Below are 26262 nucleotides of genomic sequence, written 5' to 3'. Positions count from 1 at the left end.
TAATCTATCACTTGCAATTCAACCTTTTCTGCTTTTTTTGTCTCAACCCGCAATGGATCTTGTGTAGAGGTGATTTAATAATGGATCTTGTGTGTTGACATCCTGTGTGCGGGTCCCTCACCACGCTGATGTCCAGTCTTGGCCTCCAGTTGTGCCCACCCTAATCATGATGTGGAGATTCCGGCGTTGGACTGGGGTGAGCACAGTAAGAAGTCTTACAACACCAGGTTAAAGTCCAACAGGTTTGTTTCAAACACGAGCTGTCGGAGCACTGCTCCTTCCTCAGGTGAATGGAGAGGTATGTTCCAGAAACATTTATATAGACAAAGTCAGAGATGCTTGAAATGCGAGCATTAGCAGGTAATCAAATTGTTTGTGTCGGGAGGAGAGTAACGATTTGATTACCTGCTAATGCTCTCATTCCAAGCATTGTCCAGCATCTCTGACTTTGTCTATATAAATGTTTCTAGAACAAGCTCGTGTTTGAAACAAACCTGTTGGACTTTAACCTGGTGTAACACTTCTTACTGTGCTCACCCTAATCCTGTTTCACCTGTATGCTGACTACAACAGCTCTACCTTACCCACCACCACTCTCTACTCCTTTACTGGTTTGGATTTGTCACCGCCTGTCCAGAACTACGTGAACAGAAATTTCCTGGGTGGGCACAGTGGTTAGCACTGCTGCCTCATAGGCAGGGACCTAGGTTCAATTCCAGCCTTGGGTGACTTGTGTGCAGTTTCCATGTTTTCTCTGTGTCCACTGGGTTTCCTCCGGGTGCTCCGGTTTCCTCCCACAGTCCAAAGATGTACAGGTTAGGTGAGGTTCCAGGGATAGGGTGGGGACTGGGTCTGGGCAGGGGGCTCTTTCAGACATGTTGGGCCGAATGGCCTCCTGCGCTGTAAAAATCCTATTCATCCAACCAAATATTGGAAAACCAAAGTAAATTGTCTTCAATCTCTGCCACAAATGTTGCTTCAGTTGTACAGACCCTTGGTCAGGTCTTATCTGAAAAGCCCATTTAGCTTTAAACACTGAATCTCAGAAATTATATTGGCCTTAGAGATGCTAAAACACAAGCTTAAAGAGTTCAATTTTAAATGATGCATAAACTTTGTTTGTATTTTCTTGAGTGAGAGGTGATCTAATAATGCTAATTAAAATGAGTAAGGAATCTGATATGGCAGACACAGAAAAACTATCTGAAATCACAAATCATTTTTGACACAAAATGATATGGATCACATGATGTTCTGATAATGTGACACATCTGATCAAATGACATTTTTCAATGTTCATAGGGTCCCCTGTAATTGAATGTTTTTGCTTCTGGTTTTCTGCCCACAGTGGTGCGAGAAGTTTGAGAGTGGGTGAAGAAAGAAAACCAAGGCTAGGGAAGCGGGGAAATTGATGATGGGAGGGTGATTTGTAGATGAGAACTTTGATTTCACCAGTAATAAATAACTCACGGAAAACATACTGTTTTTTTATTTTTTTAAATCATAATAAACACAATAATACAAAACAGTTAACCAAAGTTACACAATGAAAGAACAAGACTAAGAAGCAAAAGCACATATTAACTTACCCCCCAAATATGAAACTAAACCCCCTAACAGCTGACAGTGACTAGCTCCTTAAAAAAAGGAAATCAAGGGGCAGCGTGGTGGCGCAGTGGCAGCACTGCCGTCTCACGGTGCTGAGGTCCCAGGTTCGATCCTGGCTCTGGGTCACTGTCCGTGTGAAGTTTGCACACTACAACCCAAAGATGTGCAAGGTAGATGGATTGAACATGCTAAATTGCCCCTTAATTAGAAAAAATGAATTGGGTACTCTAAATTTATTTTAAGAAAGGAAATTAATGGCAGCCATCTTAGGTAGAACCCTTCTCCCGACCCTCTTTTGGTGTACTTAACCGTCTCCAAATGTAAAATACATGAGATCATCCAACCAAGCTAAGGCACTGGGTGCAGTAGGAGTCCTGCACCCAAGGAAAACACATCTCCAGGCTATCAACAAGGCGAAGGGGAGGATATCAGCCTTCGCCTCCCCCCCCACCCCGCCCCCCTGTCTGAAACACAGCGGACATGGGTCCAAATCAACATTGTGTATCTCCAACATGGTCAAGGCCAGAAGATAGGAATATGGTTTACCGGACTCCAAAAGCAATGTTCACATTTGTCCTCCACCCCAGAAAAAAATCCACTCATCCTTGCTCTGGTCAATTACGCCCTGTGCACCACCTTGAATTGGACCAAACTTAGCCAAGTGCATGAAGACATGGAGCTGACCCTGTGAAGGGCCTCACTCCATACCTCATCACCCTTAGAATGGGACCCAAGTCACTCTCCCACTTCACCCTCACCTCACTCAATGGAAATGACTCCGCTGAGAAGATATAGCCATATATGCCCAAAATAATCCCCTCACTAACCCGGCCAAAGAAAAAATCCTCCTCAACAGGGAAGAGGGTGGTGCCAAGGGAAAGGAGGGAAAAGCCTTGTGCGACCAATCGCAAATCTGAAAGTGTCTGAAAGCCTGAAACCAGGCAGTTGGAATTTCTCCACCAGTTCCTTAAAACTGGCAAACCTCGCCTCCACAAATAGGTCTCCAAACCTCTCCCAACCCTTCACCTCCCATGACTTAACTGTCGAGTCCAAACCCGCTGGCAGGAAAAGGTAGTTATTGCAGTAGGGCGCTAGTGAAGACTGGGAACAGAGCTTAAAATGTTGCTTGAACTGCTTCGAAATTCTCAGGGTGGACACCACTACTGGATTCAAAGAAAATCTTACTGGAGAGAAAGGCAACAATGCGGTTACCATAGCACCAAGGCTAGAACTCGTGCAGGAGCTCGCTTCCGTTTGTCCCCGTATAGAACCAGGACCACTGAACCATAACACTATCTTCTGATTATTGGCTGCTCAATACTAAAACATTTAATTGGGTAAAGCCAAGCCCCCAGACTGCCTATCTCTCTGAAGAAATGCTCCACGGATCCTTGGAGTCTTTCCCGCCCAAATAAAGGAGGACATTAATTTATTGTCTTTGACAAAATAGGACTTAGGGAGGAAAATGGGAAGACATTGAAAACTAAATTAAAAATGTCGAGAGTACATTCATTTTCATAATAGAACCCTGTCTACCAAGGCAGGGGGAGGTTTTCCTACTTCTGTAACTCTGACTTCAAACCATCAACCAGACTAGTATAATCTAATTTATGAAGCGAGACCCAATTGTGGGCCATTGGGTCCCCAGATTTCGAAAGCTAGTCTTGGCAAGGCGAAAAGGTAACATCCTCAGTTGGGCTCTCCTTGCCAGGGAGTTGACTGGGAAGCATTCACTCTTGTCCAAGTTCAACTTCTACCCAGAGAAGGAGCCAAAACTCCCAGGCAGCTTCATTTTCTTGTCTACAGAGGGGACTGGGTCTTTAATATAGAGAGGTAGGTCATCTGTGTAAATGGACACCATATGTTCCACCCCTCCCTGATTTATCCCTCCACTTATCAGAGGTCTTCAGCGCTACAGCAAGCAGTTCTGTTTCCAAAGCAAACAGGAGCAGAGATGGTGGACACCCCTGTCTCGTGTCCCTATTCAACAGGAAGTAGCCTGAGTTCAGAGCATTCGGATGAACACTAGCAAAGAGGGCCCGATACAGTAGGTGAATCCAGGAGATAAACCTGTGTCCAAATCCAAACTTCCCAAGAATCTCAATTCCCATTCCACTCTATCAAACGTCTATTCAGCATCTAGGGAAACAATCATCTCCGGTTCGGGAACTGAGGAGGGGACAAATACAGCATTTAGCAGGCAACATATATTGGCCGACAATTTGATTTGATTTGGTTTTGTTTATTGTTTACCGAGTTACAGTGAAAAGTGTTTTTCTGCGAGCAGCTCAGCAGATCATTAAGTACATGAAATGAAAATAAAATAAAATAAATATAAATAGGGCAACACAAGGTTCACAATGTAACTACATAACACCGACATTGGGTGAAGCATACAGGGGTGTAGTGTTAATCAGGTCAGTCCACAAGAGGGTTGTTTAGGGGTCTGGTAACAGCGGGGAAGAGGCTGTTTTCGAGACTGTTCATGCGTGTTCTCAGACTTTTGTATCTCCTGCCCAATGGAAGAAATTGAAAGAGTGAGTAGAGATCACCTCTGGGAGACAGGCTCCAGCCGCAGCGCCAGCGTTTGGCAAGTAACTTAACATCCACATTTAAAAATGATACAGGTCAATACAACCCACACTCGTTGTGACTTTGTCTTTCTTGAGAATCAAGGAGGTAGAGGCCTATGAGGAGGTAGAAGGCAACAAACTCCGGGATAAAGAATCATTAAACATATTCAGAATTAAAGATAGCAACTGCTCTGCAAACTTCTTCTAAAATTTAACGGGTACACCATCTGATCCGGGGACTTTACCAGCCTACATCAACCCAATACATTTCATGATTTTCTCTGGGCCCAACAGGAATTCAAACGCCTCTCTCCTCTTCTCCCTCCACAGCTGGGATGGATAGACAGTCCAAAGATGTGCGGGTTAGGTGGATTGGCCATGCTAAATTGCCCGTAGTGTCCTAAAAAGTAAGGTTAAGGGGGGTTGTTTGGGTTACGGGTATAGGGTGGATACATGGGTTTGAGTAGGGTAATCATTGCTCGGCACAAAATCGAGGGCCGAAGGGCCTGTTCTGTGCTGTACTGTTCTATGATCTATTCTATGATCTATGATCTAAAATGTCAGTTATGACTGATCCCTCAGCCAGAGGCTCCGATCTATAGAGACCCCGATAGAATGATTCAAAAGTTGCATTAATGGTTTGAATCCCGGCCCTGAGTCATCGTCCGTGTGGAGTTTGCACATTCTCCCTGTGTCTGCGTGGGTTTCATCCCCACAACCCAAAGATATGCAGGCTATGTGGATTGGCCACGCTAAATTGCCCCTTAATTGGAAAATAAATAATTGGGTACTGTAAATTTATATTAGAAAAGTCGCATTAACCTGAGGAGGGGCAGGAACTAGGCTACTGCTTGAGTTACGTACCTGTACGATTTCCCAGGAAGCCGCCTGTTGCCTCATTTGGTCAGCTTTCAGAGGCGACAGGCCTTCTCCCCATATTCATAAAACATACTCCTTGAGCACCGCAGCTGGCCCACCGCTCTGTCTGTTAACAATAGCTTGAATCGTGTCTGCAGTTTTGTCCTACTTAGGCCAGCACGGTGGCGCAGTGGTTAGCACTGCTGTTAGGAGGTCAGAGTATTTTGGGCTCCATCGAGGTACCAGGCAGGGATGCCCCCTATCCCCCTTACTATTTGCATTAGCGATCGAACCGTTGCCGATGGCACTGAGGGGTTCAGGGGGGTGGAGAGGACTGACAAGGGGAGGGGAGGAACATCGGGTATCACTCTATGCGGATGATTTGTTGTTGTATGTGGCAGACCCGGAAGGGGGAATGCCGGAGGTAATGGAAATACTAGCGGAGTTTGGGGACTTTTCGGGATATAAATTAAATGTGGGTAAAAGTGAGGTCTTTGTGATACACCCGGGAGATCAGGGGGAGGGAATTGGGCGGCTCCCCTTTAAGAGAGCAGTAAAGAGCTTCAGGTACTTAGGGGTGCAGGTGGCAAGGAACTGGGGGACCCTCCACAAGCTGAACTTTTCAAGGCTGGTGGAGCAGATGGAGGAGGAGTTCAAGAGGTGGGACATGGTACCGCTGTCGCTAGCAGGGAGGGTGCAGTCAGTCAAAATGACGGTCCTCCCGAGGTTCTTGTTTCTGTTCCAGTGCTTGCCCATCTTTCTCCCCAGGGCCTTCTTCAAGAAGGTAACTAGCAGCATTATGGGCTATGTGTGGGCACATGGCACCCCTAGAGTGAGAAGGATTTTCTTGGAACGGAGTAGGGACAGTGGAGGATTAGCGCTACCCAATCTTTCCGGATACTACTGGGCGGCGAACGCATCGATGGTGCGCAAGTGGGTGATGGAGGGGGAGGGGGCAGCTTGGAAACGTATGGAGAGGGCGTCCTGCGGCAATACAAGCCTGGGGGCGCTAGTAACGGCACCATGGCCGCTCCCCCCCACAAGGTATACCACGAGTCCGGTAGTGGCGGCCACCCTTAAAATCTGGGGGCAGTGGAGGCGACACAGGGGGGAAGTGGGGGGTCTGATGGCGGCGCCACTGAGAGGGAACCACAGATTTGTCCCGGGGAACACTGGCGGGGGATTCCAGAGCTGGCACAGGGCGGGCATCAGGCAACTGAGGGACATGTTCATAGAGGGGAGGTTTGCGAGCCTGGGAGAGCTGGAGGAGAAATTTGAGCTCCCCCCGGGGAACACGTTTAGATACCTGCAGGTGAAGGCATTTGCCAGACGACAGGTGGAAGGATTTCCCTTGCTTCCCGATAGAGGGGTGAGTGATAGGGTGCTGTCAGGGGTCTGGGTCGGAGAAGGGAAGGTCTCGGACATTTACAAAATAATGGAGGAGGTGGAGGAGGTATCGATAGAGGAGCTGAAAGACAAGTGGGAAGTGGAGCTGGGAGAGCAGATAGAAGATGGGACATGGGCGGATGCCTTAGAGAGGGTCAATTCGTCGTCGTCGTGCGCAAGGTTGGGCCTCATCCAATTTAAGGTGCTGCACAGAGCCCATATGACGGGGACTAGGATGAGTCGGTTCTTCGGGGGTGAGGACAGGTGTGTTAGGTGTTCGGGAAGCCCTGCGAACCATGTACATATGTTCTGGATGTGCCCGGCACTGGAAGAGTTCTGGGAGGGGGTGGCGGGGACGGTATCGAGAGTGGTGGGAACCAGGGTCAAACCAGGGTGGGGGCTAGCGATTTTTGGGGTTGGGGTGGAGCCAGGAGTACAGGAGGCAAGGGAGGCCGGAATATTGGCCTTTGCGTCCTTGGTAGCTCGGAGAAGGATCTTGATTCAGTGGAGGGACACAAGGCCACCAAGTGTTAACACCTGGTTAAACGACATGGCAAGCTTCATCCAATTGGAAAGAATCAAATTCGCCCTGAGAGGGTCGGTACAGGGGTTCTTCCGGCGGTGGCAGCCCTTCCTTGACTTTCTGGATCAGAGATAGGAACTGGAGGCCGAAACAGCAGCAACCCGGGGAGAAAGGGGGGGGGGGGGGGAGGGAGGGGGGGGGGGGGGGGATAGCAACGAAGGGAGCACGTCAGCGGGGGGTCGCGGGCAATGACTGCCCGAGGCCATCGGCAGAAAGGGAAAAACGGTTTGGTTGCTAGACTGGTAGCGCGGGGGGGGGGGGGGGGGGGGGGGGGGGAGGGTGGGGGGGTGCGCGCGGGGGGAGGGCGTGGGGAGGATATTCCAGGGGGGATTTGTTGTGTTATAATTTAAAATGTAGTAGGGGTAAATGTTTGTATCGAAAAATTTCAATAAAAATTATTTAAAAATAAAATAAAGCACTGCTGTCTCACGGTGGCGAGGTCCCAGGTTCGATCTGGGTCACTGTCCGTGTGGAGTTTGCGCATTCTCCCCATGTTTGCATGGGTTTTGTCCCCACAACCCAAAGACGTGCAAGGTAGGTGGATTGGCCACGCTAAATTGCCCCTTAATTGGAAAAACGAATTGGGTACTCTAAATTTATTTTTAAAAAAGAATGGGGTCCACCAGCACTTGCTGCTCTGTCCTCGCTGTCTTCACCATGTGCATTTTGTAGGAGATAATCTCCCCTTGAGGACCACCTTCAGGGTGTTGCTCTTTTATACCCACAGTGTGTTTAACCCGCATACGATGGACAAATAATCACGCAAGTTTATTTAGTACAGCGATAGTTTATTTGACATACACACAAGACTGCTTATTTAATTAATCACACGTCATGCACATTGGACTATAACTAACACGTTTAAACGACCTTGATTTAACTTCCAGGTGACTGGCAGAGTAGATAAGGCCTTACCTGGTTCTAGTAGTCTGGCGGAGGCTGAAGTTCTTGATGGTAGTCTGTGTTCTGTTGTCGTCCTTTGGTGGATGGCATGGGCCCTTGAACTTGGCTGGTTTTGGTAGCTGTCGTGTTGCAGTCAAAAGAGAGCAAGCGATGGCCTGCGCAGTTCTTTTTATCCTACTATCTTTCGTGCCCTTTTGGGCGGTCCCAGGTGAAGGTCCAATGGATTGATAGGGTCTCGAGCTGTTGCCCTTGTATTTGTATCTGTGCTATGCTGTTGCCCTCGTGGGCTCCTCCTATGGCCATTGTATGGCATTATCCATAGGGGAACATGTTGGGGCATGTATGGGCTCCGCCCATGGAGCCTCCCCTTGAAGGAAGGTATAAAGAGCAGTCGACCTCTAGGCGGTTCTCAGTATTGGCTCAGTCGCAGGCAGGCATTGTTCTAAGTTGATTAAAGCCACGGTTTACTTCTACTCTTGTATCGAGTGAAATGATGGTCGCATCAATTTCATCAACTTAAACGCAATTATGGAATCGGCCCTCAAACCTGATCGACTGGTACTCGATCCGCACTGGCTCCGCTGCTTCAAGGCCTATCTCACAGCCTTCTCCACGTCTTCTGTCACCGATGAACAGAAGCTGAGCCTCCTCCACCCACGGGTGAGCCATCGAATCTCTGTTCAACTCGACTAGGCCTCCTCCTACGCAGATGCCCTCACAATGCTCGAACACCTCTATGTACGGCCCGTGAACGAGGTCTAAACGTGACACATTCTCACCACTCGCCGCCAGTATCCCGGGGAATCGCTAGAAGACTACCTATGCGACCCCAAATTCCTTGCACGCAGCTGCAACTACCAGGCTGTTACAGCCACTCAACATATGGAACTCGCTGTCCAAGACCTCTACGTGGCGGGAGTCCGGTCCAACTACGCGAGACAGCGCCTACTCAAAAAGGGGGCCCTGGACCTGGATCAGACGGTAAAGTTAGCCTCCTCTCTGGAAGTAGCGTTCCAGAGCCTTAACGCGTTGCCAGCTGACCACGCAACCCCCTCGTGGACCCCCGACCAAAGACTACCTCAGGCCTGTGCCGCGCAGCCGCCCGCCCCTCATGTTATTTCTGCGGCCAGTCCCAACACCCCGGCAGTACTGCCCGGCCCGTAACGCGAACTGCAGCACCTGCGGGAGAAAAGGACATTTCGCCAAAGTTTGCCTGGCCAGGTCCAAGAACTCTAACTCACAGGCCCGATCCTCAGACTCACAGGCCCGCAGACACCGCAGTGTGGCAGCGTGTCTGCTGACTCCACCCCCTGCAGACGCGTCATCAGCCTTGTGCTATCCGTGGGGACAGCCATCTTCCAGCCCTCACGGGCGACTCCCCCAAGCGGCCGGCTACGTGCGATCCATGGGGGCTGCCACCTTGGACGCCATCTTCCTCACCGCCCGCCACGCTCGACCAACGGGGGCTGCCGTCTTGGCCGCCATCTGCTACGCCGCTCGACGCATACGATCAACAAGGGCAGTCATCACGGAGCCACCCCAGCACCTCCGACCACGCCGGCTACCCGCAACTCAGCGCGGTCACCCTGGACCAGTCACGACCCAAGCACCTCCGGAGCTCTATGATGACTGTCCGGGTAAACGGGCATGAGATGCTTTGCCTTTTCGACTCCGGGAGCACAGAGAGCTTCATTCACCCGGGCATGGTAAAACGCTGCTCGCTCACAATTTTCCCAGCGCCCCAAACCATCTCCCTCGCCTCTGGGTCACACTCGGTGCAAATCCCAGGGTGCACTACCGCAACCCAAACAATACAGGGCGCTGAGTACGCCAATTTAAAATTATATTTGCTCCCAGATCTCTGCGCTCCTCTCCTATTGGGATTAGATTTCAAATGTAACCTCAGGAGCCTAACCCTGAAGTTCGGGGGGCCCCTACCCCCACTCACCATATGCAGCCTCGCGACCCTAAAAGTCGACCCTCCCCCACTCTTCGCAAATCTCACCGCTGACTGCAAACCAGTTGCCACCAGAAGCAGGCGGTATAGCATACAGGACAGGACCTTTATCAGGTCCGAGGTCCAGCGACTCTTGCGGGAGGGAGTCATCGAAGCCAGGAATAGCCCTTGGAGAGCTCAGGTGGTGGTCGTCAAGACCGGGGACAAGAACCGGATGGTTGTAGATTACAGCCAGACCACAAACCGGTACACACAACTCGATGTGTACCCCCTTCCCCGGATTGCAGACATGGTAAACCAGATCGCGCATTACCGGGTGTTCTCCACGGTGGATCTGAAGTCTGCATACCACCAGCTCCCAATCCACCCGGAGGACCGCCACTACACGGCTTTTGAGGCAGACGGCCGCCTTTTCCACTTCCTCCGGCTCCCCTTTGGCGTCACGAACGGGGTTTCAGTGTTCCAAAGAACAATGGACCGAATGGTGGACCAGTATGGGCTGCGGGCTACATTTCCGTACATGGACAATGTCCCCATCTGCGGCCATGATCAGCAGGACCATGACCCCAACCTCCACAGATTTCTCCGAACCGCCGAAACCCTAAAACTCATGTACAACAAGGAGAAATGCGTTTTCCGCACAACCAGACTAGCCATCCTCGGCTACTTCATGGAAAACGGGGTTCTCGGACCCGACCCTGACCGTATGCGCCCCCTCCTGCAACTTCCCGTCCCCCACTGCCCCAAGGCCCTGAAGAGGTGCCTTGGGGTCTTTTCATATTATGCCCAGTGGGCCCCAACTATGCGGACAAAGCCCGCCCGCTAATCAAGGCCACCATCTTCCCACTGGCAACTGAGGCCCGCCAGGCCTTCAGCTGCATCAAGGCGGACATCGCCAAAGCCGCAATGTGCACGGTAGACAAGTCCGTCCCCTTCCAGGTGGAGAGCGACGCATCAGAGTTCGCTCTCGCCGCTACCCTCAATCAAGCAGGCAGACCGGTAGTGTTTCTTTCGCACACCCTCATCACCTCTGAAATTCGGCACTCCTCAGTCGAGAAGGAGGCCCAAGCCATCGTGGAAGCCGTACGCCACTGGAGGCAATACCTCGCTGGTAGGAGGTTTACCCTCAGCACTGACCAGCGATCGGTAGCCTTCATGTTCGACAATACGCAGTGGGGCAAAATCAAGAACGATAAGATCTTGAGGTGGAGGATCGAACTCTCCACCTATAATTACGATGTAGTATATCATCCTGGGAAGCTCAACGAGCCCCCAGATGCCCTGTCCCGCGGCACATGCGCCAGCGCGCAAGATGACCGACTACGGGCTATCCACGATGACCTCTGCCACCCGGGGGTCACCCGGCTTATCCACTACATCAAGGCCCGCAACCTGCCCTACTCCACTGAGGAGGTCGGAGCCATGACCAGGGACTGCCAGATCTGTGCGGAGTGTAAACCGCACTTCTATCGACCAGATAAGGCCCACCTGGTAAAGGCATCCCGGCCTTTTGAGCGCCTCAGTATCGATTTCAAAGAGCCCTTCACCTCCAATAACAGCAATACATATATCCTCAATATTATTGATGAGTTCTCCCGCTTCCCCTTTGCAATCCCTTGCCCCGACATGACCACGTCCACCGTCATTAAAGCCCGACATAGTGTGTTCACCCTGTTTGGTTTCTCCAATTATGTCCACAGTGACCGGGGCTCGTCATTCATGAGCGACGAACTGCGTCAGGACCTGCTCAGTAAGGGCATCGCCTCGAGCAGGACTACCAGTTATAACCCCAGGGGAAACGGGCAGGTGGAGAGGGAGAACGCGACGGTCTGGAAGATCCTGCGGTCCTGGAATCTCCCAGTTTCCCACTGGCAGGAGGTCCTCCCTGATGCGCTCCACTCTATTAGGTCCCTACTTTGCATGGCCAGAAACCCTCATGACCGACTATTTGTTTTCCCTAGAAGATCCACCTCTGGGGCCTCGCTTCCGTCCTGGCTGAAGACACCGGGGCCAGTCCTACCCAGAAAGCACGTCAGGAGCCATAAGTCCGATCCTCTGGTAGAGAGGGTCCAGCTCCTACACTCCAACCCCCAGCACGCTTATATCAAACACCCTGATGGCCGACAGTTTACGGTCTCCCTCCGGGACCTGGCGCCCACCGGTTCCACCACCACCACCATCACCCCTCCACCGTATCCTGCCCAACCTACCACGACCAGCACCCCCCGCCCCTATATGTCTCCCGCGCTCCCTCCCGTCCACCAGCCCCCCTTCACCGATCCACAGGAATGAAGCTCCAGAAGAGACGCTCCCGGAGTCCACGTCTGTACCCGCACCGACGCCCTCACTACCGATGCCAGCACGGATGAGTTTGACACCCGGGCCAGCAACAGCGCCAGAGCTTTGGCAGTCACAGCGCACAATCCGTGCGCCAGACCGGCTGAACGTATGAAGCCGGACTTCATTTTTTTAACAGGGGGTGAATGTGGTGAATGTATTATGCCAATTATCCAACATTGTATTTGTATCTGTGCTGTTGCCCTTGTATTTGTATCTGTGCTATGCTGTTGCCCTTGTGGGCTTCTCCTATGGGCCATTGTATGGCATTATCCATATGGGAACATGTTGGGGCATGTATGGGCTCCACCCATGAAAAATGAAATAGAAATCACTTATTGTCACAAGTAGGCTTCAATGAAGTTACTATGAAAAGCCCCTAGTCACCACATTCCAGCACCTGTTCGGGAAGGCTGGTATGGGAATTGAACCATGCTGCTAGCCTGCCTTGGTCTGCTTTAAAAGCCATCAATTTAGCCCAGTGTGCTAAACCAGCCATGGCTCTTCCCCTTGAAGGGAGGTATAAAGAGCAGTCGACCTGTAGGCGGTTCTCAGTATTGAATCAGTCGCAGGCATGCACTGTTCTAAGTTGATTAAAGCCTACTCTTGTATCGAGTGCATTGATGGTCGCATCAGTGTGCTGGCCCCAAGGTTGGATAGGTTGAACTCCAGGTCCTTTGTTGAGTTGGAAAAGGCGAGAGAATTGGCGGTATTCATGGTACAGATAGCGGGGGGTGGATCCCTGGAAGATACTGGAATTTGGATAGTCAGATAAACTGCCACAGGGCGAACAGCCTTACCCCATCCCATCTCTCTTTCTTCTGAAATCTCTCTCATCTCAATCCTTGTGATTTAGAAAACTCGCCAGAAGACCTCACTGCTGAAAACTGAATATTCTTATCGGACAATTCCGAATCAATACCATTGGCCCCAGTGAGGAACCACAAGAACCTTCACCATTGTGAACCATGGCCCTTCAGCATCTGGAAACGGCGTGAATAATTTTTAAAAAAACTTTTTACTTGGTCAAAGTTTTAATATCTGCAGAATTTTACTTTTTCTCCCCGTGCTTGCGTGGGTTCCCCCCCCCCCCCCCCCACACCCCTCAACCCAAACATGTGCAGGGTAGGTGGATTGGCCATGCTAAATTGCCCCTTAATTGGAGAAAATAATGAATTGGATACTCAAAATTTATTTTTTTTAAAGAAAAAAATAATTTTACTTCTTTCATGCATGCCTGAGGGAATGATGTGTGTGTTGTTTTTTTGCATTAGTGGGTAGCTGGGCATATTGTACAATTTAAACCTTTTGTTAATTTCTGCATCTTTACCTGAGTTTTAGCAATTAAACTAACTCTTTACTTGTTAACTTAAGGAACCTTGGTAGGCTTATTTCTTGCACTAAACACAGTTGGTGCATTCTCCACCATAATACGGCGATCAACCAGAGACCACTTGCCAATCAATCAGCACTCTCTTCTCATGCAGTACAAATCATTGTTCCCTTTACAATTGGTATTCTTGTGAATCTTTTGTGCTGATGCAAGACACCCGTCTTTTTTCAGCAGTACACACATATATATATATTAAATTGGTAAATCACCTCTATTTTTAAATCAAACACGAGTATAACCAACTCAGGAATGGTACAAAGGTCGGAGGAGTCAGTTCAGTCATATTAGCCTAGGCTGGTCGTAATAATTGAATATTTATGTGCAAAAATGCAGGGCTACAGGGGAAAAGTGGAACTAGATGATTTCTGTCTGACAACCAGGAGGTAACGGGCCCAATAGCCTGTGTTTTATCTATACAAGCCTCTCTACGTAGCTGCTCATTCTGTCCTGTGTAAGCTATGCAAGTACTAGATAGTCACTCAGATATAAAAATGTGTTTGTTAGTATACACGCAGCATCTGTGGTGTTTGCATGCGTGCCCTGGACTAGAGAGTATGCTCTCAGCAGTCCATCTGAATCGCCCCGTGGAATATCCTCTGCCAATGGTCTGTAATACATAATCAAACGATGGCCAGAAATTGTGTATATTAGCACCATCACGTGTATATGTCGCACTGTCGCTGCACATTTTTCGTGGTGACCCAGTGGCCTAATGGATAAGGCATCAGCCTCCGGAGCTGGGGATTGTGGGTTCGAGTCCCATCTGGGTCGCACGGCTGCACCTTTTTGTGCTGCCTCCCTCCCACGGGCAGCTCGGTGCCGGTGAATTAGACGCAGCCTGCGGCGGGCACCCTACCCGAGCGGGAGACGCCACCGCCGGCTCTGAATGGGCCTGGGAACCCGGAAAGAAGGGGCGCTTCAACGAAGGAAGCGTCTGTTCCGGAGCCGAGTTTTAGTTGCGGTTTGAGTGCAGTGCCAGCAGAGGGTGATCGTGAAAAGCACTGGAGCGCTTCCCTGTAACAAAGCAAAATACAGTGATCGCTCCCAGAATAGAGGCACTCATTTTGAAAACAACTCACTCAACTTTCCGGCCTGGAACGCCGTTGAACTGAACAGAACAAACAATTAGAACCCGATTCAAAGTTGAAACATTCCCATCCGATGCCTGCTGGCAGATCCCCAATCTTTTATTGTTAATAATTGCTGCCTCTCCATCTCAGAAAACCAGGGTTACTTTCCAAAAATATTAAACACAAATAGTCAAACAAAAACGAGTTGACTATGATATTTGTATGTTTCATTTCACTGGAATCAAACATGTAACAGTCTGGAATACTTCTGGAAATACAATCAAAGTCAATTTCGCTGTTTTCTAACGCTCTGAATACTGAAGGTGGTGTGACTTTTTAAGCATTTTTTATAATGCAACATTAGGTTAATTAATGTAACAATGAAACTACTGCTTCAATATCAAAAGCTACTGAAAACATCTCATTTACGTCACAATATTTTCCGTCATGAGTCTTTTAGCATTGTACAATAGAAATGATCATTCAAAATTCGTTCTGATGTGGAAAACAGTGAAATTGGATCTTTTGGCAAAGGTTTTTCCCAGGCTGCGGTGCTGTCCCTTATTAGCATAGCCCAAGAAGGGGTATAAAACGAAGGAATTCGCTCTCCTCCTCAGTTTCCGTCCCAGCTTCAGAATGAATGGGAGATTATTAATTCAGGTCTTTTCGATCGTGGTATTGGCAAAACATATTAACGCAAAAACTAAAGGTGAGAAGAATTTTAACCAACTTTCCAGACAAAACAAATTGATATCAACTTTACTATTAATAAACGCCGCTTTGGATTTTAAATGTTAGTGTTGATGCAAGAATAAACCGATTATACGAAAATGTTTAAGCTTAATTTTCTACCTGGAATATAGGGAAAGAGAGAATTACTTGTTTTTTTGAATAGTCTGTGAGAAAGTGAGCTATGAATGCAACTTATATAACTTTTATATTCACGCGAAAGAATCTTGAAAAAACTGTGATGATGTAAATTGAGTCAAACTATGTGGCACAATCTTGATGGAAGTAACACTTTGGCTGATTTCTCTGCCTTTGGTAATGAAGACAACGCACATGGTTATAACTAGCGATGTATTTGATAATTCGAACTTCTTGGCATGATGCTGGTTGCTTCTCAAAAGTAAGTTACCAGATTTACCCAATGTCTAGCTGGTCCGTGGAGGTCTAGCTATCACTTAGGATTGGTGCATGGTCGGCGTTGTCGTAGTTGATCTAAACTAAACCAATTGGGAAAGGGGTTCTAGGGGGTCAATGAAGTGCAAAATAAAATGACCCGATTGTATCCCCAGATGTGCAGGAGGTCAATGTGTGAGGATTCCTAATAAAATGGGTTAGCTTCATAGGTAAAAAGTCTGCCAATAAACATTGCTTAGGCTGACAGTTGAGTGGGTTATTGGAGAAATGGGCAGAATGCATGAAAATGTGGACCTTAAAGAGTTATGTGCCATTTCTAAAGCTACAAGAGCATAGTAATTATGGAATAATCCAGAGAGTGAAACTCACCAGAGAAAATGCAATTGAATTCAGTTAAAATTAAGCCCTGAAACAAAAGCTGGAACAATGTCATTACAATGGAGGCCATGGGGATATCTAGCTTATTGAAAATAAATACAAAGTACTTCACTGCTACCTTTAACAAACTTGTCAAAGGAAGAGTTAATAGAGGTGTTCATTGTGCCAAACGGTTATGATAGAGTTGATTGAGAGAAATAGTTTCCACTGGGAGGTGGGTTGGGACCCAAAGGATAAAGATTTAAAGTAATAGACAAAAAAAGCCGGAGGATAAATAATAAGCATCATTTTTTTAACTCCCGAGTTGTTGCCATTTGGAATGCACAGCTTGAAAAGGTGCTGAAAACATATTCAATATCAACTTTTAAAGAAAAGAAAGAACAAAGAAAAGTAATAATAAGAATCTTCATTAGTGTCACAAGTAGGTTTACATTAACGCTGCAATGAAGTTACTGTGAAAATCCCCTCGTCTCCATACTCCGGCGCCTGTTCAAGTACACGGAGGGCGAATTCAGAATGTCCAATTCACCTAACAGCACATCTTGTGGGAGGAAACCGGAGCACCGGAGGAAACCCACGCAGACACAGGGAGAACGTGCAGACTCCGCACAGACAGTGACCCAAGCCAGGAATAGAAGCTGGGTCCCTGGAGCTGTGAAGCAACATTGCTGATCACTGTGCTACCATGCCGCCCATTACAGCACAGGAACAGGCCCTACAGCCCTCCAAACCTGCACCAACCATGCTGCCCGTCTAATGTAAAACCTTTTACACTTCTGGTGCCCGTAACCCTGTATTCCCATGCTGTATATTTGTCAAGACGCCCCTTAAACATCACTATTGTACCTGCTTCCACCACCTCCACAGGCTGTAAGTTAGTTCCAGGCAGCCACTACCCTCTGTGTAAAAACAATTTCCCTCGTACATCTCCTCTAGACTTTGCCCCTTGCACCTTAAACCTATGTCCCCTTGGAATTGACTCTTCCACACCACTCTTCGGCCTTTTGGCTAAGATGAGCGTGAGGTCAGGTGTAATGCCTGGATCTGGTATTTCTCTCTTGTGGGGACCATGAATTGGATTCAATTTGAATTGGTTTTTGGAGCAGGCAAGGAGCTGGATTAGGGGTTTGCCCCTGTCCCACTCTGGACTCTGGCTTTGTAACTCCGATAAAGGAATTTTTAAAAAATGACTCTTCCACCCTGGGAAAAAACTTCTGACTATCCACTCTGTCCGTGCCCCTCATAATTTTGCAGACTTCTATCAGGTCGCCCCTCAGCCTCCGTCATTCCAGTGAGAACAAATAAAGTTTATCCAACCTCTCTTCATAGCTAATGCCCTCCAGACCAGGCACCATCCTGGTAAACCTCTTCTATACCCTCTCCAAAGCCTCCACATCCTTCTGGCAGTGTGGCAACCAGAATTGAACACTATATTCCAAGTGTGGCCTAACGACAAAGGGAAATTCAAAATATACTTGACAATAAAATGCAGGCTATGGGCAAAGAACCTGGGTGTAGCGTTAACTGGATAGCTCTCTCAAAGAGGCAGCAGAGGCACTCTGGGCCAAATGGCCTCCTTCTTTGCTGTATGATTTGGAGCTGTTGGGGGAGAAAACAAAGACTGAGCTTGAAGACAGGGTTAGCCAGAAGGGGGAAAATACCAGTGGTTTGCGGGCGTGGAGGGAAGTAGAAAAAAAGTTCAGTAAATTAACTCAAAAGTAAAAGTATTTCATAAATCTTAAAGTGTAACAGGTGGAAATATCTCTGCAGTTCTGATGTCATTTACTCTGTATCTTGCTGTCTTTTGTACGCAGAGCTCACACCACAATTTGGAAGAACAGGTCGAGGATCTTCCCCCGTAGGACTCCAGGACCCTTCAGTAAACCTGACAAAATTGTCACCCAAAAATCGCTCTGATTCCAGTTTGCCGGCTCTTAATGCCTTTCTTGAGAGAGAAATGGCTCCTTTTCAGGAATACAAGATTAAAAATGAAAACTCGCATGCAGAGGGCAAACTCAATCATCTAGACTTCTTTGAAAAAAACAACCAAAGGAATGAGAGCACAGAGAGGCAAAACTTGAAGGCAACAGTAAAAGAACATTCCGAGAGGCAGAAGAGATGGCAATCAAATGACCTGCGAGGCCTCCTGTCTTCATTTCATCCAGATAAGTCCAAACTGAACAGGTCACCCACATACTACAGCCTTCTGGCCAAAAGTATGCAGTCAAGTTCTTCAATGTATCTGACCCACAATTATCATCAAGGTGCCCGGCTATACCATCAGATTAGTGCCACTCATCATGTAACAAAACAGGGAGAAAAAGCTACATCTTACAATCTGGATCCAGAGGAGAACAGACCCAGAAAAAACATTAATTACAGAACAAGTGATACGTTCATAAATGGCGTTAATTCATCATTTGTAACCAACCGTCACCCTTCAAGTTTGCTCTATCACTTTAACATACTCAGAGAAGGTAATTATTATTTTGTTACGAATGCTGATACTGCAAGACCTTTACTTCCCTGAAGACACTAGTACTCTTTGTACCATGTCCAGCTGGTCAACTTTCATTTATGATGCTGAACTGCAAATGTTACCAGGTCAATATATTTGAGAACATCAGGTTGAACCTGATTGTATTCTCACCCATATGATTGTGTTCATACACTAAAACATTCCAGTAGATCAGCATTCAGCTAGGACCCTACCTGCTCCTTTTTTGTCTCTTCCTACCCGACTAAAACCAAGGCCAATTGTAGAATGTCCATTTCTTCATGCTGCAGGGGTGAGATCAATAGCACAGCACAGAGGTCAAATCTAAAACCTTCCTGATCTGCCTCTTAAGCAAAGCTTTGATTTTAAAAATGCTCACCTTTGTTTTAGGGCTCCATGCCCTCGCCCCTCCCTATCTCTATATCCGCCAGCCCTACAACACTCTGAGATATGTGCACTCCTCGAATTATGGCCTCCTTTGAATTCCCGATTTTAATTGTACCATTGGCAGCCATGTCTTCAGCTGCCATGGTCCTAAGTTCTGGAATTTGCTCCTTGAACCTCTCGACCTCCCCTCCTTTAAGACATACCTTTAAATCTACCTCTTTGACCAAGCTTTAAGTAATCAGCCCTGATATCTCCATATGTGGTTTGATTATGACCCGATGAAGCGACTTGGGACTTTCCGTATATTGAAAACACTATAGACATACAGGTTTGTTGTTGGTGAATAGCAAACTGACACACTAAAGCCATTGGAGGGCATGTCAAGGAAGATCTATCTCGAACACACTGTGCTAGCAGTTTGCCACATGACAGGTGTCGCTGAGACTCTGGGTGGTAGGTTTTAAAGGCATTAACAATGAGATAAGCTGAAACTGACAACATGTCGCTCTCTGTCCCTTTGGCAACCTAAATGGACGATGCTGAGGGGAGGAAGTTAACAAAAAATGGAGGGACTTATTTTCCCTCGCTACTGTTCTCCTCTCTCCATATCACATAAGGACGTTAGATTATTGGTGGGTTATGATTCAACCAGTAATTCACATGTCCATTATTGTGAGTAATGGTAAGTATCAGAATATTATTCAATCATGGGAAATTAGAATTGTTTGCTGTCCTCACCCAACATGCATTGAGACCACTGGATAGCATTGAGGATAATCTCCAGTGTGTGGCATTACCTCTGTACTAATTGGGATATCCTTTGAACAGATTTAGCAACTCAAGACTGGCATATCCACTCCACCATTACCACCAAGCCAGGGGATCAACCCTGCTTCAGTGACAGTATTCAGCAACAAGGCACACCTAAAAATGAAATGTCAACCTAGTGAAGCTACCTGAGTGGCAACAGCATAAACAGTAAATAAGAGGCAGAGCTAAATGATCCAACAACCAATGAATCTGCAGTCTGTCACATCCAGCCATGAATGTTGGTGGACAACTCACTGGAGGAGGAAGTTCCACAAATATCCCCATCTCAATGATGGAGGAGCCCAGCACATCAATGCCAAAGATAAGGCTGAAGCATTTGCTACAATCTTCAGCCAGTAGTGCCTCCTCCAGAGGTCCCCAGCATCACAGATGTCAGTCTTCAGCCAATTTGATTCACTCCACATGATATCAAGAAACAGCTGAAAGCACTGGATACTGCAGACTTTGGGCCCTGACAATATTACTGAAATATCACAGAACTTGCCATGCCCTTGGCCAAGCTGTTCCAGTACAGCAACAACACTGACATCTACCCAGCAATGTGGGAAATTGTCCAGATATGTTCTGCACACAAGAAACAGGACACATCCAACCCAGCCAATTACCGCCCCATCAGTCTACTCTCAAGCATCAGTAAAATGGTGGAAGGGGTCATCAGCAGCGCTATGAATCAGCGCTTACAACAATAACCATTATGTTAAGAAAATACGAATGTGCTGAATTAATTATTTTATATATAAAATGAAAACTGTAGTAGTATCTGGCTGTGAGCTCATTAACTAATCTGGCTTTTCTTTGCTTAAGATTACAATAAAGAGGTTTGTTCAATTGAATGCAGAAAAGAAAAGAACGAAAGGGAATTCTACTGTAACAGTGAGTTTGGTAAGAGTAGACAGATTTCCATTAAGTTTTGATGTTATTACTGATCAACTTCAATATATCTATATATAAAATGTATATGAATTGTAATGGGGAGGAATCTGCAGACCAGTGTCCACAGTGATCATTCTTGGAATGAGTATACTAGATATCACATTTGTTTCAGGAGTAGTAGGGCGATATATTTCATGGACCATTTTGGTATTTGCTTCTTTTTGGTACATTTTGCAGGACCTTGGAGTCATCTCATATTTAGTTAAAATTTTTATTGCTACAACCCAATAAGCTGGACTAAAAACCAACTGTTATGCTGTCCCAGTTATAGAGTTTTTAGGAAAATAGAGGTGACACGGTGGCACAGTGGTCAGCACTGCTGTCTCACGACGTTGAGGACCCGGGTTCGATCCCTGACCTGGGTCACTGTTCGTGTGGAGTTTGCACATTCTCCTCATGTTTGTTTGGGTCTCATCTCCACAACCCAAAGATGCGCAGGCTAGATGGATTGACCATGCTAAATTGCTGCTTAATTGAGAAAAAAAATAATTGGGTACTCTAAATTTATATAAAAAGGAAAAAAAAAAGAATTTTTAGGAAACTGGTGTACTATTTTCTCAATTCTTACATAGGGGTAAGCCAATCAGCCCTTCGAGCCTGCTCCATCATTTAATGAGATTATGGCTGACCTGGTTCTGGTCTCAACTCTACTTTGCTGTCTGACCCCCTTCTCTCTCTCTCTCTCTCTCTCTCTCTCTCCCCCCCCCCACCCCCAGAATTAATTTCCATGTCTATCAAAAATCTAACTCTGCCTTGAATAAATTCAATGATCCCGCCTCTACTGCTCCCCGAGGAAAGGAATTCCACATAGTAATGACCCCTTGAGAGAAAAATTATGTCTTCATCTCTGCCTTCAATGGTATTGTCTCCTGGTTCTAGTCTCCCCCACAAGTAGAAACATCCTCCTGGCATCCACCCCATCAAGTTCCCTCAGGATCTTACATGTTTCAATAAGATCACCTCTCATTCTTCTAAACTCCAAGGGGCATTTGTCCAACCTGTTCAACCCTTCTTTGTACGATAAACCCTTCACCCCAGGGATGAGTTGAGCGAATCTTCTCTGAACTGCTTCTAATGCAATTGTATCTTTTTTCAAATAAGGAGAGCAGAACTGTACCCAGTATTCCAGATTGTACACCGTGCAGCCTTGTACAGCTGCAGTAAAACCTCCCGACTTTTATATTCCATTCCCTTGAAATGAATGCCCACATTTCAGGTGCCTTACTAATCACTTGCTGCATCTGCATACTAACCTTTTGGGATGCCCTCTGTACCACTGAGTTCTGTAATCTCTCCAATAATATACTGTTTGTCCATTCTTCCTGCCAAAGTTGACAAGTTCGCCTGTCTATATCTCTTTACAAACTCACTACTTCCTCTTGACAACTTACTTTTCTACTTGTCTTGGTGTCTTAGTTCAAATTGTTTGTTTCTTTATATCACTGAATGTTTTTGAGTCAAGGCTGTTCGATGAACATCAATTGCATTTTTACTATAAATGAAGGTTAAAATATTAGGAAAAGAAATGTCTTCAGAATTTAAATTATGTTCACTGTTATGGCCAACAGTAAGTCCTAACCTTTGCTGTCAAAATTAAGACTGATCACAAATTAGTGTTGTATGGAACTAGCTCTTCAATATTGCCACACAGCTTTTTAAAAAAAAAGAGTACCCAATTCATTTTTTCCAATTAAGGGGCAATTTAGAATGGCCAATCCACCTACCCTGCACACTTTTGGGTTGTGGGGGCGAAACCCATGCAAACATGGGGAGAATGTGCAAACTCCACATGGACAGTGACCCAGAGCCGGGATTGAACCTGGGACCTCGGCGCCGTGAGGCAGCAGCACTAACTACTGCGCCACCGTTCTGCCACACAGCTTTGTCACCTTCAGCATGAGATGGTCTCTACATGACTCAAGTCACTTGTTTTTGTGCTTTTAAAAACCAACATCTGGTTAACAACTTGCCATGTTTGAGATGATGTTTATATTTCATCCTATTTACTGTATGCCTTCATTAATGTGCAACTTTTCAAAATAAAATGAATAATGCTACATAGTTTACTCTTAAATGAGTGCCTTACCATCCAAGGAGATCGAAGGCAACAAGGTTAAGACATAGTGAATCAATCATGCCAGGCTTGAGCTATAGATAATGATTGTCAATTTAAGGGCCACGAGCTATCCAGTTAATAGTGGGTTTTGGGTGGATATTTCCATTCTACCATGCTTTCAATATTACGCCAGGTTTGCAACACGCCTGCTACATTTGTATTTTTTAAATTGCTGTTACCGGACAACAGAATTGAAAATGTCAGGGTGTGGTACTTCAACTCAACTCTATTTTAATGCAATAACAGTGTTAAACTTTCAACAGCAATCAGTGGCATAGTCCATGATATTGTGAGCCTTGGTAAAGGGCTGCGGCTGGTAACATTACTAGTGGACAGCAATGGATTCTACCGCATGAGTCGACTATATGTCACACCTGATGGCTTCTTCTTCAAAGTGCACATTCTTGTTGTTGACACTTTCAACTGTAGAAGATCATGTCCGGACTTGAAGTTTGGTGAGTCCAGTCTTCATGATTATTGCTGCACCACCTTTCACAGAGGCAAATGTGTAGGAGAGCTAGTAGGTTCAGTGAGTTAGATATATTCAGCTCTGAGATCTAGGTTCAAAATCATCCTCATGTTGGTAATGAAAATGCCATACAATACTTCACTTAATTTGACTGTGATTTGTAATGTCACTTAGGCCGCGGGAAATGGTGCTCAAAATGTGCACATGTGAGGATAAGAATTGAGGTATTTTATTAGAGGAGGGTAGAAGGAGCTTTATTTGGAATACAGGTATTCTCGAACTGACTTGGGATCCTTTGATTTAATAGAATGCCTCAAACGGGAAAGCACTTCATTCTCCAGCATCAAAAACATCCCATATCCCAACAAGTACAACATTAAGAAAGGTGCATTCTTCTCTATAATCCCAAATCAGCTTTCTATGAATCAAGTTCAAAATCCCATCAAGCATACCTGTCAAGGTTTTAATGGAAAGTGATGATATGGGTATACCATGAGTGATTTCAGGCTGCCTGTGATGATCCTTCTTGAAGAATGAATGGGCGGCACGTTAGCACAGTGGTTGGCACTGTTGCTTCACAGTCAGGGTCCCAGGTTTGATTCCCGTCTTGGACGGGAGTCTGTGTGGAGTCTGCACGTTCACTCCGTGTCTAAGTGGGTTTCCTCCAGGTGCTCCGGTTTCCTCCCACAAGTCCCAAAAGACGTGCTGTCAAGTAATTTGGACATTCGGAATTCTCCGTTTGTGTACCCAAACAGGTGCCGGAACGTTGCGCCTTGGGGCTTTTCACAATAACTTCATTGCAGTGTTAATGTAAGCCCACTTGTGGCAATAATAAAGATTATTATTATAAGAATAGCCACTTGGGAAATGTACTGGAGTGCTTGTGCAAGCATTTTGAACATCAAGCAATGCCTTCAAATGGGAACATAGGAACAGCAGAAGGTCTTTCTGTCCCTTGAGTTTGTTCCACAATAGAGCATGGCTGACCTGCTGATGGGAGGGAGAAAACTTGGGGGAAAATACGATAATATTGGGAAGGATCACACCATATCGTCGATGTTCATTCTCCACAATTCTTCTTCTCAGGTGGTAGATACATCATGATGGGTCTGATTTATCACAGGAGATACACCCTACCCATCTGGGTCCAAGAACGTGTCTCTGGGAGACTGAAGCCAGGAGATGGAGTGGTTAGGAGCAGCAGCTATGTGAGACGATATAACAGAAAGAGGGACCAGAGAATCCAGCTAGTGCGTGATGGGAAATGTGGAGGTGCTTTTCTTAGACCGTGGCAGAAATGAAATGAGCCAATGTGTGCTTTAGAACAATAATAGAAAATAGTTTAGAGGTTTGCAATTTTTAAAGAATGAAACTGATTATTTGCTTTTTAAATGCATGTTATATAAACTATATTTTTTATTCTTAGTCTGCTGAACTAGTCAAACTCATCAGTGTGCTGTAATTGGTTTTCGCAACTAAGGATAGAGATGAGAGAGCATCAGCTAGGGTTTCTCCTCCTCAGGCTATCCAGTGCCATCTGTTGGGGGAAAAAAATGCTTGTACAGATGTTGGGTGACTGGATTCCACTTGTGATGGCCCTGCCACCTCATCATCACGATGAGAGACACATATCGCCTGGGCTCACAAATGGAAACAACCATGAGGGCCATTGGCAACCATGATGCCTTCAGGAGGGAAGTGAGTTATTGAACAAATGGTAGTCCAGTGAAGTATGGCTGCATTTTTAGTGGAGTTCATTAAGGATTTTCAGAACAGAACCTTGAATGGTCTGCTATCTGTTTAGCTGTTAGAAATCCAATTAGTGTAATTGGAGACAATGCCTGATCCAACCTACACGTTGTAATTTGCAAATCTGACGTCATTCAGCATTCCAGCTTCTCAGTGCTCTTCTGATAACTACACTTAAACAAATAAGAAAGAAAAATTTTCCCAGTGAAAGGAGGAAGACATGTAAAGTGGCGACTGTGAGAAAGTAAGAACCATTCCTCTTCCTCTGGGAAATTGCTGCTTCCAGGAGATCAAAGCAGCTGGGATGGGTGCAGCACGACTGTCTATTACACTGAGTTGTTTATCTAAAGGCTGAGGTTTCAGGGTCCTCAACCAGGTCGAGATTGTAACTATTTCCCCAGAGTCCCTGGAGATCCTAGAGCAAATTTTCTCCATATGGATTGGACGTTTGAAGAGTGCAGACTGACAGAGGAGAGCGACCATTACTCAAATACCAAGCAGCAGTGCTTTTTGTAAAGGAGGCATTTAAAAACTTGCAAGGAAGAGTTATAAAAATAATATCAGAAATCAAATGTTTTATTTTTTCTGCTTGCAGTTCAGCTTCACTTTAATGCAGTTCAAGCAAAAAGACGACGTTGGCTGTATTTTATCCCCCCCACCCACCCACTCCGGGTGAGCTCCCCACTGTTAGCTCACATCACCACTTTTCTGTTGCCAATTGGGGCTTGTCTTTTTCACAGCTGCCTCTCCGAGATCAGCCATTAGTGATGCTGTTCTGTGGTGAGTATTGGTTACCCCCTACCTCTCCCTTTTGCTACCCTGCTGTGTGGAGCATCCCACGCCTACAGACCTCTTCATCTCACCAGCAAATGTTCCACGTAAAATTCAATGGCCTAGAGTGCACCTGATGCAAAATGCCACATGAGCAGCCACAGAAACTCTTTCCCACGCTTTGATCATTATTCTATGCTTGGGATATTGCATCGCGACCAAAATGGGACAGCTGCAAGATACATAGTGTAGGAGTAGTCACGGGGTGACTGGTTGGAGCGAGTTGGTGCAGAACATACAGTTTAGGGAAATATTCAATT

The 26262-nt window shown here is 46.5% G+C and overlaps 1 protein-coding gene and 1 non-coding gene across 3 annotated transcripts in view; both read left to right on the top strand.

The window, feature by feature from the left end:
- LOC119953150 overlaps positions 1-25821 on the top strand; it is an 82291-nt gene extending 56470 nt beyond the window's left edge. Inside the window, exons 1-5 of one of the 2 annotated variants that reach the window (XM_038777049.1) lie at positions 15110-15377; positions 18004-18666; positions 20709-20786; positions 23217-23408; positions 24509-25821. In XM_038777049.1, the coding sequence (XP_038632977.1) occupies positions 15305-15377; positions 18004-18666; positions 20709-20786; positions 23217-23408; positions 24509-24723 (1221 nt within the window). In that variant the 5' untranslated portion in view covers positions 15110-15304 and the 3' untranslated portion in view covers positions 24724-25821. Of the gene's footprint in view, positions 1-15109; positions 15378-18003; positions 18667-20708; positions 20787-23216; positions 23409-24508 lie in introns of those variants that run through there. The other variant, XM_038777051.1, reaches the window with a different exon arrangement.
- On the top strand, positions 14297-14369 carry trnar-ccg. Its single transcript has one exon. It is a non-coding gene; the product is annotated as a tRNA-Arg (tRNA).
- Positions 25822-26262: the final 441 nt, after the last annotated feature.

This window comes from Scyliorhinus canicula, chromosome 18 (assembly GCF_902713615.1).
Source record: "Scyliorhinus canicula chromosome 18, sScyCan1.1, whole genome shotgun sequence".
Classification (NCBI taxonomy): domain Eukaryota; kingdom Metazoa; phylum Chordata; class Chondrichthyes; order Carcharhiniformes; family Scyliorhinidae; genus Scyliorhinus; species Scyliorhinus canicula.
This window is presented reverse-complemented; position numbering and strand designations above follow the sequence as displayed.